This window comes from Myripristis murdjan, chromosome 14, assembly GCF_902150065.1.
Source record: "Myripristis murdjan chromosome 14, fMyrMur1.1, whole genome shotgun sequence".
Classification (NCBI taxonomy): Eukaryota; Metazoa; Chordata; class Actinopteri; order Holocentriformes; family Holocentridae; genus Myripristis; species Myripristis murdjan.
Genome location: NC_043993.1, coordinates 13,084,160 through 13,098,374, shown reverse-complemented (window position 1 = coordinate 13,098,374; position 14,215 = coordinate 13,084,160). Strand labels below are relative to the sequence as shown.

Here is a 14,215-nt window from a genome sequence, read left to right as displayed (position 1 = left end):
TTCGACTACGATGTTGTCTATCGACCAGGCTCCCAGAACTACACAGCTGATTGTCTCTCACGTCTTCCCTTGCCTGTGCCTGCTAACTCTATTACAGACGCAGAACCTGAGATGGTGGCACAGATTTCTGCTATCCTGAGCTCCCTTCCAGTGGCTGACTTTGACTCTGCTTGTTCTTCTTGTCCTGAACTGTCAGCCCTGCGCTCACAAATGGAAAGTGGTTGGCCTTCCTCCATTAAATCAGTAAGTGATGTACTGGCTCCATACTACAAAATCAGAGATGAGTTCTCAGTCAAAGATAACTACATCCTCAGAGGCTCAAGACTCATCGCACCACTCTCTTTACGTCACACACTGATCACACTTGCACATGAGAGTCACCAAGGGATCGTCCGCACAAAGCAACGCCTGCGTGACCTCTACTGGTGGCCAAAGATGGACTCACAGGTGCAGTCGTGCATCTCTTCATGCCTACTCTGTCAGGCTAATGATAAAACAGCCCGTACTTGCCCTGCTCCTCTGCAACCAGTCCCACTACCTCACGGGCCGTGGAAGAAACTTGGTCTTGATATTGTTGGACCCTTTGATACAGCAGTTTCTGCCTGCAGGTACGCTATCACGCTGACAGACTATTATTCTAAGTGGCCTGAGCTTGCCTTTTCACATACTGCCACTACTGAGGATGTTATTCACTTCCTGATATCTGTTTTCAGCCATCATGGTAACCCAGAGAACATTGTCACGGACAATGGTCCACAGTCTTCTGCAGTTTTTGCCTCATTCCTGCACACCCAAGGTATCTGCTATAGTAGAACATCTGTCTACTATCCAGCTGCGAATGGAGCTGTCGAGAGGTTTCATCGCACCCTGAGAGGCTGCATTCAAACTGCCATTCAACAGTCACAACCATGGAAAGAGACTGTAATGAACTGGCTCCAGGTGTATCGTGCAACACCACATGCTGCAACTTCTACCTCACCATATGAACTCCTTTACGGCAGAAAAATGCGCACCAAACTGGATATTCTTCCCCTGCCGTCTGCAATCTCTCCGCTGGATGTTTCTGCTCGTCATGCAGTTCAGAGACATCAGGATAAAATGCAGCGTTACACTGATGCTAAACGTGGCGCACGCATGCCTTCTTTCCGACCTGGAGAGAGAGTGAGGATAAGGAAGCCTCACCATGTTCCTAAAGCTCACCCCAGATTCACTTCTCCTGCAACTGTGAGAAAGAGAATCGGTCCAAACTCTTTCTTACTGAGTGATGGGAAGACTTGGAATGCCTCTCATCTTGCCCACACTCCTCCTGTGGCTGGACAAGACTGTGACACATCTGGACTGCTACATACAGGTGTTAAGCATTCCCCCTCTCACAAACCGCCACGTGTTAAATACAAGCCCAAGTGGCATAAGGACTATGTCATGCCATAGTTGACCAAAAGTAAACTGAGATGATTGAAGTAACTTGTTATTGCAGCTAAGACAGCTTACAAGGTTCAGTGTGTTACTGGTTATGCACTAGGCAGTATTGAAGTTCAGAGTAATTATTGTTGCTACAGAAAAAATGTGCACTGTTACATGTTTAATGTGCCTTATGCAAAGTTACCATATTCCTGATACCTATGCTAATGGTAAAATAAGAGTATTTGGTTATTTGTGTTTATTCCACAGGACAACTACAGCCTTACCTTATTACAGAAGGATTTATTTATTTCGTTTGTTTCTTCTACTGGCATTCACTTTATATTGAGAGCATATTCTTTTACAGAGAGAGGAGATGTTGTGTTCCCGAATTATTACTAGTCTATACCGCTAGGTGGCAGTGTTGTAAAGCAGATACTGTTGAGACGAAATGTAATACAGAGAAAGTGTGAACCAAGATGGCGACTACTGAAGCGTATGATACTGTTATGGTCTGCTGATGAAGTTATGCTTGCTATACTGCTAGTCTGCTAAGTAAACAGCATTTTTGTTCTACACTCCGGCCTTGTTTTTGATGTCCCAACATTACAGTAATATCTGCATTTGTTTATAAACCGGTCTTTCCGAATCTGCATTAATACATGCTATGTGACTATGGAATAATGGTGTCAACATGACAACTGAAATATAATCTACACTTTTGCCCTCTCTAGAAATGCGCTTGAAATTTCATTATCAAAAATATACTGCAGTATTTAGTTGTCTAAAATTAAATGACTGCCCCAATGTAAAAAGAGAAACAGTGCTTTGCCATTGTATTCATCAAATATATTGTAAATGAATTCTGAGATGACTGTAGTAACGTGTTCACAGGCAACACCAGCTTGGGACCACCTGGCTGAAAGATGATCTCATCCTAGTGGTTTGGGGAGACCAAATTTTCCATTTGACAGGCCAGGACAGTCTCATTAAGCACGGATGTTCCACATCTAAACTACAATATTAAATTTTTGTGGTGTTTATCCAATTTTTTATCGTTACCAATGCATCGTAATTTTGTGCTGCAGTGCATCTCTGATGTAATGTCTGAATGACAATAAAGGAATCTGAAACTGACAGTGTATTTCAATGCAAATTATTAGTGCTAAATGGGAAACCAGATATCATTTTTTTTTCAGCTGTAATATATAAACATGATTAATGAAACAAAGATGAACAAACAAACAAAAACAATTAACACAGTAAGTGTGTAGAATTGTTTTTTAAATTGTACTTGACTTCAGTACCATCAAAAATATACAACTGCAGCAGCAAAACTTGAGACCACATCAAACATCAGCTTGTCATTCTTAAGCTGAACATATACATTTATTTTTTTTACAGAAAAAAAAAAAAAAAAAACATCAATCCACTCAATGCAAATTTCATATTTTTGTCTGCATGCATATGTACAAAACTGATAATGACCATGTAGTCTACTGTGGAAGTGCATCACTGAAATGAAATACACTTTGTTTCTCCAATTATTCTATTCAATTTCTCTAACAAATTGAGGTGATTTCCATTCATAATGAAAGAACTGACCTCCGGTGAAGGGGGAAATCATATCACACACAGTTTACTGAAAGAAATCCCATTTCCATTTTGTGCTCATAAACCAGCACAAGAGGGTGAGCCTCATTTTAAATGAGGCTTTAGCAGAAATTCAGTCAAGAGGACTAGCTTATGCTCATGCCTAGACCTAGAGTTACATTTCTTACTTTAAAATCCTGCATATCTCTTCTCTCATGCATCTGCATTCATAACATTCCTTGCTGCCAGTGTCAGGGGAAGTCAGCTGAGCTCCTCAATCTTAAAATCACCCTGTAGATTCTAAGTGTGTCAAAGTCCAGTCAAACCTTTTACACAACTGCCCATGCACAATGTTTATATACTAAAAATCTGCGCATTTCTCACTACACTGATGTATTCATGGCAGAAGTATAATGTTTCTACGCAGAGTGATGAAATTTTATTCCTGTATGATCATGCTTAGAGAACTTTGTTTTTTTGTATTTATTATGTTGTCACATTATGTTTTGTCAGTTAGATATTTACTTATTGCATGGGTGTTGATTTTACTATAACATATTGTGAATCCTCCATCCTCAATCCTCCAACAGCTTGATAATACTGTGAATGAATGTACTGAATCACAGGTCATCAACTTTAATATTAATATTGTTGATCTTGGTATCTGAAAACATTACATGCAATCCTGCATTTACAATCTCATCTCCTCTCATTTGCCATGACATTTTACCTGCTATACCTTTAAAAATTCAGTGCTTTCTTGCCTTACTAATATCACTTGCAACACTGTTTTTGTGCAATATCTGTAGAAATCTAGACCTTATTTCTTTAGTCCGTAGAAAGTAGACTGTGGGGTTGATGAGAGAGGGTAAGAGTGTAGAGATAATCAGCAATGCATTCCTCTCAGTCAGGTTCAGTTTCACTCCTATTCTGGTCAACAGCACAGAGACCAGCTTTGGAGCATAATAAGCAACCACAGGGATTAAATGGCTTACAACTGTGCTGAACAGCTGACGCCTGTTCTCATTGTTGGGCAGTCTCAGCACAGTGTAGATGAGCTTCATATATGACAGTAAGATTAAGGGAAACTGAGCAATTAGCCACAAACCCACAATGATGGCAATAACAAAATAAGGCTCAGGGTTCACACAGGCAGCCCTAATTAAAGAAGGATAGTCACAAAAGACATATTTGATAATTGGCTGGCAGTATGGCAGATTGTCAGCCACAGTAGCCACTTTTGCCATGAAGCCTATGCCTATTAACCAGGACAATATGATCAAAATAAAGATCCGAGGGTTAGTCAGGATACTGGCGTATCTGAGTGGCTGGCTGATGGCAAAGGTGCGGTCTAGTGCCATGAGCGACAGAGCCAGACACTCAGTGATGTCCCCCAGGTGGTAGATGTACATACGTGAGATGCAGGAGTAGTAGGAAATCCCTCTGTCCTTAACTAGCAGTACTGAGATCATGGTAGTACTGGCACTGGTGGTGAACATGATATCTACCACAGCTAAGTTGCAGATCAGCAGGTACATGGGACGATGCAGCCGCCTGTCTGTGACAATAATGCAAATGTTGGTGCCGCTGCTGAGGAGAACACAAAAGTAACATAGCAAAATGAGGCAGCCCAGAACCTTTTGGTGAGACAGATGGTCAAATCCTGTGATGGTGAACTCTGCCACGTTCTGCCTGGAAAAATTCTCAAAAGACATCCTCAAGCATCTGGACACAGTGAGAGACTAAACACCTAAATGCACAGTCCCAATATGTTACAGAAAAATGTTGTTACGAATAAAAAACCATCTGCTCTTTAGTGCTGCAATAATCTGCACTGGTATGGACGCATCTTGAGCAGGGACGGAGAGATGAATGAAGTATTGTCCCAAAGCTATATCTTATAAGATTTACCAGAGGTCATGTGGTTACTATGGTGAGATGGGAGGAGGAGACGGAAAAGCATTTGCTGTGCTACGCAATCTATTGTTTATGTATATCTCATGCTTCCACATTGGCAAGCCACCTCACCAACATACATAGTTACTGATGTCTACATTGTTACCACAGCAACCCATATGGATAGGCTTGAGATGTCTGGACACACAAATCCTATCTGATCACTTTGCAGTAACAGTGTGGACAATCTTAAAGATCTGTTTGTAGAAACAAATCTGATTTGCCTTAAGTCTGAACAAAGCCTTGAATGGACAAGAGTGGGATTGAGCCCAGTTGATACTAATAAATATACACATGGATAAGCAGGTGTTCCTAAAGAAACGCTTTTTTTTTTTTTTTTTTTTTTTGCATTTTAGGACTCTGTGCTGGTGATAGCCGTGGCCAGAGCCATTATTGAAACCAGGTGGTGAAATAATAATATCATTGACAAATAAAGTCCATGTGGATGTTTTCACACACTTCCTACTGATAAAAAAAGATCTTGGCCTGAGAATTCACCAGAATTGGTGCATACCTACAATGTGACCCCACATTCAAAAACAGGTGTTCCCCATATTATTTACTTTATGGGGTGGAACCACATCTTCCAGTCGATGCATATCTTGCAAGTGAACATCCTGGAGACAAGAAAGTTAACTGGCTTCCAGGTCATCAGCAAAAATTGAAAGAGGCACACGACAAAACCAGCTAGTTAACCTGATGTGGAAACTGAGTCAGACAGGTCTGATGATGAGACAGAGAAGGGAGTTAAAATTGAGGAGGTTTCCTGTAGTGTAAATCCTAATTGGGATACTGTGAGGTCCACTGGCAGAGACTGTGTTTCAGTAAAGTCTGAATCTGAACTGAGGGAAGTTGAGGTTCCTGTGCTGAGTCATTGAGAGATAGAGTCCAGGGCAGATCAGCAATCCAGTCTGCAGGCTCCTGCAAAAAAATTTCAGCAGAACCAAAAACGTGAATTCTGTGTCAGGAGTCCAAACCTCTATACATGCCCGTTGCAGGAGTAAAAGAGTAAATGCAGGAACTCACCCAAACCCACATCATGAGCCCAGATAAGTTCTAGAGTCTCTGTCTCTCAGCCCTGGAATGGTATCTCATATTATTGCAAGTTTAGGAACTGTGTTTTTCAGAGGAGCACCTAGTGTTGTCAAAAATAGTTACCCAGTCACCGAGGACATTGACAGTTAAGCAGATGAGAATGTAACTAGGTGGTAAAATAATAATATTGCTGAGAAATAAAGTTGATGTGGATGAAGTTCTCTTTGGCTGCAACCTGGCTGGGGATTCTTACATTGGACAGCAGGGGGTGTGTATTCACTATTTTTAGGAGCGGTATACCTGTTTGAGTTGTCAGGGAACTCAGGGAAAAGTACAAAATATTAGGCTATTTTTCCCTGGTCATGGCTACTGGTTCCAATGGTGCGAACATTTACCAAGATTTTTATGTTGTTTTGAGATTACTCTGTACAATACTAAAACCTAGAGGTTCAGTGTGATTTTATGTAGTTGTATAAGACCACATTTTGTGCGATTGTGTTGGCAGGATTGCCAATGATTGTGGACTGAAAACCTCATGTGCCCAGTTTGCTATTGGCAAAGTCTGTATGGAACACTTTGATGCTAATTTTTGTTATGCTGTTTTATAGTTTTGTTTGTCAAAGATGTAAAGCAGAATGGGTGTTATTCTCTGTGAACTGAAATTCATGCTAAATTTTATACTATAGTAGCACAGACACTTAAGAGAGTTTACATGGCAGTGTAGTGAATGTATTTGCTCTCTCTTGTTTATAGAGGTTCCACTGCTGTATTTATGTCATATTTATGCCACATTTGTGCCAGTTTATCCCAGTTTTTTGTTTTGTTTTGTTTTGTTTGTTACATGTTTATTTTGTAACTTTGAAAACCTTAGTTGAAGTAAATATTTCTTTGAAGTGATAATTGGGGAAAAAACTGAAGATTCCACACACCAGTAGAAACGATAATAAAGTCCCCATGAAAGAGCATTTGAAGTTGTGTGTTCAGTTTATCTCGGCTTCAATACTTTTTCTTGTTTGTCCGTCCCTCCCTTACGTACGTATGTCCCATTCTTGTGAGCATGATATCTGAAGAGAGCCTTGAGGGAATTTCTTCAAATTTGGCACAACTTTTGTCCACTTGGACTCAAGGATGAACTGGTTAGAATTTGGTGGTCAAAGGACAAGGTCATGGCACATTTTTGTTAACATGATATCTCAGGAATGCCTGAAGGGAATTTCTAATGCCCACATGTACTGAAGGATGAACTGATTAGATTTTGGTGACATCATAATGGTATGCAAAAAACACTTTTCTGGCCATTATTCAATGCCATAGCTCAGCATTTTCACTTCACTTCCTCTCCCTGAATCACAACCATGAAAGGAGGCCTCCTGTTTTGCTGATTTCGAGCTTCAGGTGATTATCAGTCCTCTGTACTCCTCTGTCTCTACAGTTTCTATGGTCTATAGTCTATAGTTTTCAAATGAAGACAGTGTGTTTCTCATTGGAAATTATTCACTGAAAGCTGGGCTGATAATATTAGAAATACACTGAAGACAAAAGAAGACAGTGCCACAACCTGGGGACACTATAGGGAGGTTAGTGTCTGTCCAGACATGATAATGTAACTCAGGTGATATTCAGACACCACTGCTCTGATTTTGATGAAACTTGGACAGAGTTTGAAAAATCACACCAAATGGCCTAATAAGATTAGTAAGTAAAGGTCACAATTTCAAACTTATACCTCAAATGTACACTGTATGGACATAAGTATTGGGCCACCTACACATTACACCTACAGGAGCTTTTATGATGTCCCACTCTAAAACCATAGGCATTAATATGGAGTTGGTCCCCCCTTTGCTTCCACTGTTCTGGGAAGGCTTTCTACAAGATTTTGGAGTGTGTCTGTGGGAATTTTTGTTGATTCATCCAGAGGAGCATTTGTGAGGACAGACGCTGATGTTGGAAGACAGGGGCTGGCTTGCAATTTCTGTTCTAGTTCGTCCCAAAGGTGTTGGATGGTGTATAGGAGCCGTTTTATTGAGTGTAGGTGTTAGTGATTTATTTTGACCACAAGGGTGTACTCTAGTTCTGTTTAGTTCTGTTTATTTGGGTTAATTGGTAGCCGCCCAGACACAGGTGCTTTAAATGAAGCTGAAATCACTTTGAGTTGAATGGTAGTGGGAAGCACACAGTTTTTACTGACCTCCAGCCAAAATCCAGCCACAATCCACCGCCTTTGTGTTGCAGTCAACCAGGAGCGCCGTATATGGGGGAATACAGGGGCCCCAAAAAATAGGTTAAAACTAATATAAAATTATTAAACCATCGAGTAAATATATATGTATTTTTTTTTCATGGGGCCCAAAATTCCTCGCGGCGCCCCTGCAGCCAACATCTACTTTTGCGGTAAAAGTTTTGTTCTTTTTTGTAATTATTATTATTATTATTATTATTATTATTATTATTATTATTATTATCTATTTTTGTTGCAATAAATGGGAACATCACCCAAAGGAAGCCATTTTTGAAAAGTGTTTATTTTCCTGGAGTCAAAGTAAAGACATTCCTCATGCCACCTCATGATTAATTAAGTTTGTTTTTTGATAGTCACCACAGATGGTGTTATGGTCAGGGCTCTGTGCGAGCCAGTCAAGTTCTTCCACACCAAACTTGGCCAGCCATGCCTTTATGGAGCTTGCTTTGTGCACTGGGGCACAGTCCTGCTGGAACAGAAAAGGGTCTTCCCCAAACTGTTTCCACAAGTTATTATTATTAAAGTTGAAGCATACAAATGTCCAAAATGTCTTGTTGAGCTGAAGCATTAAGATTTCTCTTCACTGGAACTAAGGAGCCGAGGCCGACCCCAGAAAAACAAGCCCATAGCATTATTCCTCCTCCACCAAACTTCACAGTTGACACAATGCAGTCAGGCAGGGAACGTTCTCCTGGCATTCACCAAACCCAGACTCATCCATCAGACCGCCAGATAGAGACGTGTGATTCGTCACTTCACGGAACATGTTTCCACCACTCCAGAGTCCGGCAGCGGCGTGCTTTACACCGCTCCATCTGCAGCTTGGAATTGTGCTTGGTGATGTGAGGATTGTATGCGACTGCTCAGCCATGGAAACCCATGCCATGAAGCTCCCGGCTCACAGTTTCTGTGCTGATGTTAATGCCAGAGGAGGTTTGGAGCTCTGCAGGGGGGGCATTGCCCCCCCTAGTGTCTGAAATGTGTCACTACATTGAGTCAAAAATAGGTCCAATATTTTTTTTTTCTGTATACATATCTATAAACATTTAAGCAATGCAATAAAATAAGATTATTTTCAGAAATAAATCTGAATTACATTATGTTTGGTATTGTAATAAATAAAATAATAATAATAAAAAAAAATGTTTGCCAGCGCAAATTTCAAACTCCGCCTATGCAGTTGGTGGAGTATCTAAGAGGGAAGAAGTTTCATGAATTACTATTATAGTACCACACTGGAATTTATTGAGCTCTTTAGAATGACCCATTCTTTCTCAAATGTTTGTAAAGGTAGACTGCATGGCTAGGTGCAGTCAATTTAGAAATACAAAAATTACATGTCAGTTTTTAAAAATTTGAATGTAACTGCTTTACCGCCTGTTTGATTTTGCTGAAACCTGAGAGATGATGCATCTTATTACTGATTGGTCCAAAGTTTACATACATTTTTCATAGGAATGACATATTTGACTTGTGTTACACTTATCTCTGTCAATCACAGATGGCAATCAGAAAAAGAACAGTCAGCTAAGACCATTATGTTCTTATCAGTCAAATCTTGTAAGGCAGTGAATTCTCTCAAACCAAACCCCCAGAGCCAAAGAGCTACCTGTGAACATTCACCTGAGGTGCTCTGCCATTTAATTAGGTCTCTAATGACCTGCTGCTGTTTATCATCTTTGAATGAGGTAACATTACAGTTTCAAAATACTGACGCAATGTTGAATAGTTTAACAAGTAAACAAGGCCTCATGGTACAGCAAAAAAATAAAAAAATAAAAAAAAATTCTACTTTAGTTTCCTTACCCTAGTACACCTTTGTGCCCATATAAACTTTTTTTATGGATATTGAAATTTTTATTCTTACTTTTACATAATTTAGTAGGTGTGTCATTACCCAGGGACAGTCTTTGGTTAATTGGATGTTAGAGAAGAGGGTTTGTGACGGGAAGCGTGGAAGTTCAAGATTACTGACCAGCTGGGAAACTCATTGGGGGATTTCAATAAGTAAAATATTTCTTTTTTTGAACAACTACTATGAAAATGTCCTCGAGCAAGGAACTGAACCCCAAAATACTCCAGTGGAATTTCCTCATAGCCAACAACACAACACTTTGATAGTCCTTGGTAGTGCTCAGGTTTGTGTGAACACGAATCACTAATTGCTCTCCCACAGGCCATTACTGTAAATTTGAATATAGTTTTATTTAGTTTGCTTGGGTTAATGATGTTCAGTGCTTTAATGTCAAACTGAGAATTTAATCAGTGAGTTGTTTTAACAGTGTGGCTCTGAAAGTAGAGTAAGTGTAATGTATTTTTGGAAATTTCTGCACTTCATAAGGGCCTACTCCATTGTTGTGCTGTTGAGGAGCTGCCTACCGACAACAGCTTTTTTTGTGATTTTGTGCTTGGAAACTATAACCATGTTTGTACGAAGCCTCACTCATTGCCATGCCCCCTTGAGGATGATTGTTATGAAAAGTGAATCGCTAGGCCAACAACAAACTCTCTCAATCAACTGTTGTACAAAGTTGTCCAGCAATTTGTGAGTTGTTCTGCTGATAAATGATTAGACAGGAGTGATCATGTGGTGCCCTGCCAGAGTATTCACCTCCTTGGTACTGGTTTGGTACATGGCAATTGCTAAAACATCACTCCATGCTCCTTCCTCTTTGAAAGAATCTAACTTTGTAGAAAAGTTTACAATTTCATGAGGGACATATCTTTGCCTCCCTTCATCTCTACCCTCCAACTCCCTCTCTCTCCTGAATGTCCTGTTTACATCAGCGGGCTAATGAGCATCATGGCCAAGATATCCTCACTGGCCTGAAATCCTGAACGTGTCATCATCCTGCAGGAGCAGTGTCAACAAACAACTCATTAGCAGCCTCATTAAGCACAGTTGTTTCAACTCTCAACTAGGGAGCTGAGAATAGTTAAGCCATTAACTTCTCACTCACTAGGACTATAGAGAGCAAACACTTTTAAGTTATGTGGAATTCTTTGCACCACATAAACATAAAAAGTTATGTTTCCTCTGTGTACATGGACTTATTTTCTCTGTGTGACAACCATGTCATTAAAAGTATGATTAGACCAGGTATCCATTTCATATGGCAAGTAGGTGTGGATATTTGTTCAAAATGTGCTATTTTGATTGAGTTGAATTAATATTAATATAATATAATTAATATAAAATTTTCTAGGGGCCGCTCACTCCCTAACATAAGTGTGTGTGTATCCAAAAGTCACAAGGCAGTTTTGTTAGCTGGGTCGACTGGGCTTTCCAGACCTGAGAACCACCACAGCAGACAGTGAAGGATCTTGGTCTTTGACAGTGACCAGCCCAAGTGGATGTTGTTTTTACTGCAACAAAAAACAACTCCCTATGGCCTGAAATCTGCAGGAATGCAGTTATATATATTATCCTGTTACTTTCCAGTATGTTTAATTACATAAACTTGCATACAGGAGCGACTGCCCCTGTATGCAAGTTTTCTTACAGGATGCCCTGATGCAAAAGTCTGCAAAATGTCAACTTTGAGGAGGTCACAAAATGTAATTAGTGGATTGCCATGATGGGCATTCATACTCCCCAAAGGAGGTTTCCTCTTGACTGTGGTGACCTTACGGCTTTTCCTCTAGTGCCACCATCAGGCCAAACATGTAGTGTACTCAAGCCTCCCAGTGAATGAACTCTCAACTTTGGTGTCACCATCATGACACCAAAATGTTGCCAAAATGTAGAATTTGATATTTCACAATCTTTTGGGAAGATTGCCATGATATTTGGCTACCTGACAGACCTAAAGACAATGTACCTCCCATTGCTGTAGGTCTTGATGCATTAAACAATTTCTCAAAATGAAACAAAATGAATAAAATGGACAAAAGAGAAAGAAAAAAATCATTATGAATTTTTCAATCACCTTTTAATATATACAGCAATCAAGAATTTTAAAAAAAAGAAGTAAAACCCTGCAACTCAGATAGTTTTCGTTGTTTCTTGGTTCACATTTTAACAGTGAATTGCTACTGTTGTGCTTCTGAAGGTGTGAAATCCGAAGGTATATCATTATAGGCCAAGGTCTTGGCTATTCAGCAATGTACCGGTGCAACCTCCTCATTTTGCATTTTTTTCCTAATTTTCTTTTCCAGTTATTACTTTGTTGTCAACACCGTCACCGTATGTTTTTTTTAATTTGAAAAACATATTTTTGTATTAAAAGAGACTAATACTTTAATAATTCAACAGCACTGTAGCTGACGCTAGTAATGTTCATATGTTACCATGGCAACAAGGAAGACTGCTTTAGTTATCGTTATTGTGTCTTTCTTTTTTTTTGTGTATATATATATATATATATATATATATATATATATATGTACATATACAGTACAGGCCAAAAGTTTGGACACACCTTCTCATTCAATGCGTTTTCTTTATTTTCATGACTATTTACATTGTACATTCTCACTGAAGGAATCAAAACTATGAATGAACACGTGGAGTTATGTACTTAACAAAAAAAGGTGAAATAACTGAAAACATGTTTTATATTCTAGTTTCTTCAAAATAGCCACCCTTTGCTCTGATTACTGCTTTGCACACTCTTGGCATTCTCTCGATGAGCTTCAAGAGGTAGTCACCTGAAATGGTTTTCACTTCACAGGTGTGCCTTATCAGGGTTAATTAGTGGAATTTCTTGCTTTATCAATGGGGTTGGGACCATCAGTTGTGTTGTGCAGAAGTCAGGTTACTACACAGCCGACAGCCCTATTGGACAACTGTTAAAATTCATATTATGGCAAGAACCAATCAGCTAACTAAAGAAAAATGAGTGGCCATCATTACTTTAAGAAATGACAGTCAGTCAGTCCGGAAAATTGCAAAAACTTTAAATGTGTCCCCAAGTGGAGTCGCAAAAACCATCAAGCGCTACAACGAAACTGGCACACATGAGGATCGACCCAGGAAAGGAAGACCAAGAGTCACCTCTGCTTCTGAGGACAAGTTCATCCGAGTCACCAGCCTCAGAAATCGCAAGTTAACAGCAGCTCAGATCAGAGACCAGATAAATGCCACACAGAGTTCTAGCAGCAGACCCATCTCTAGAACAACTGTTAAGAGGAGACTGCGCCAATCAGGCCTTCATGGTCAAATAGCTGCTAGGAAACCACTGCTAAGGAGAGGCAACAAGCAGAAGAGATTTGTTTGGGCCAAGAAACACAAGGAATGGACATTAGACCAGTGGAAATCTGTGCTTTGGTCTGATGAGTCCAAATTTGAGATCTTTGGTTCCAACCGCCGTGTCTTTGTGAGACGCAGAAAAGGTGAACGGATGGATTCCACATGCCTGGTTCCCACTGTGAAGCATGGAGGAGGAGGTGTGATGGTGTGGGGGTGTTTTGCTGGTGACACTGTTGGGCACACTGAACCAGCATGGCTACCACAGCATCCTGCAGCGACATGCCATCCCATCCGGTTTGCGTTTAGTTGGACCATCATTTATTTTTCAACAGGACAATGACCCCAAACACACCTCCAGGCTGTGTAAGGGCTATTTGACCAAGAAGGAGAGTGATGGAGTGCTGTGGCAGATGACCTGGCCTCCACAGTCACCGGACCTGAACCCAATCCAGATGGTTTGGGGTGAGCTGGACCGCAGAGTGAAGGCAAAGGGGCCAACAAGTGCTAAACACCTCTGGGAACTCCTTCAAGACTGTTGGAAAACCATTTCAGGTGACTACCTCTTGAAGCTCATGGAGAGAATGCCAAGAGTGTGCAAAGCAGTAATCAGAGCAAAGGGTGGCTATTTTGAAGAAACTAGAATATAAAACATGTTTTCAGTTATTTCACCTTTTTTTGTTAAGTACATAACTCCACATGTGTTCATTCATAGTTTTGATTCCTTCAGTGAGAATGTACAATGTAAATAGTCATGAAAATAAAGAAAACGCATTGAATGAGAAGGTGTGTCCAAACTT

The 14,215-nt window shown here is 40.2% G+C and overlaps 1 protein-coding gene across 1 annotated transcript; it reads right to left on the bottom strand.

The window, feature by feature from the left end:
- Positions 1 to 2,459: 2,459 nt before the first annotated feature.
- Positions 2,460 to 4,709, bottom strand: LOC115371646 (olfactory receptor 6N1-like). Its single transcript, XM_030069108.1, has 2 exons — positions 3,814 to 4,709; positions 2,460 to 2,496 (listed from the first exon to the last, which is right to left on the bottom strand). The coding sequence occupies exons 1-2, from the start codon at positions 4,707 to 4,709 to the stop codon at positions 2,460 to 2,462; spliced, it is 933 nt and encodes a 310-aa protein (XP_029924968.1).
- Positions 4,710 to 14,215: the final 9,506 nt, after the last annotated feature.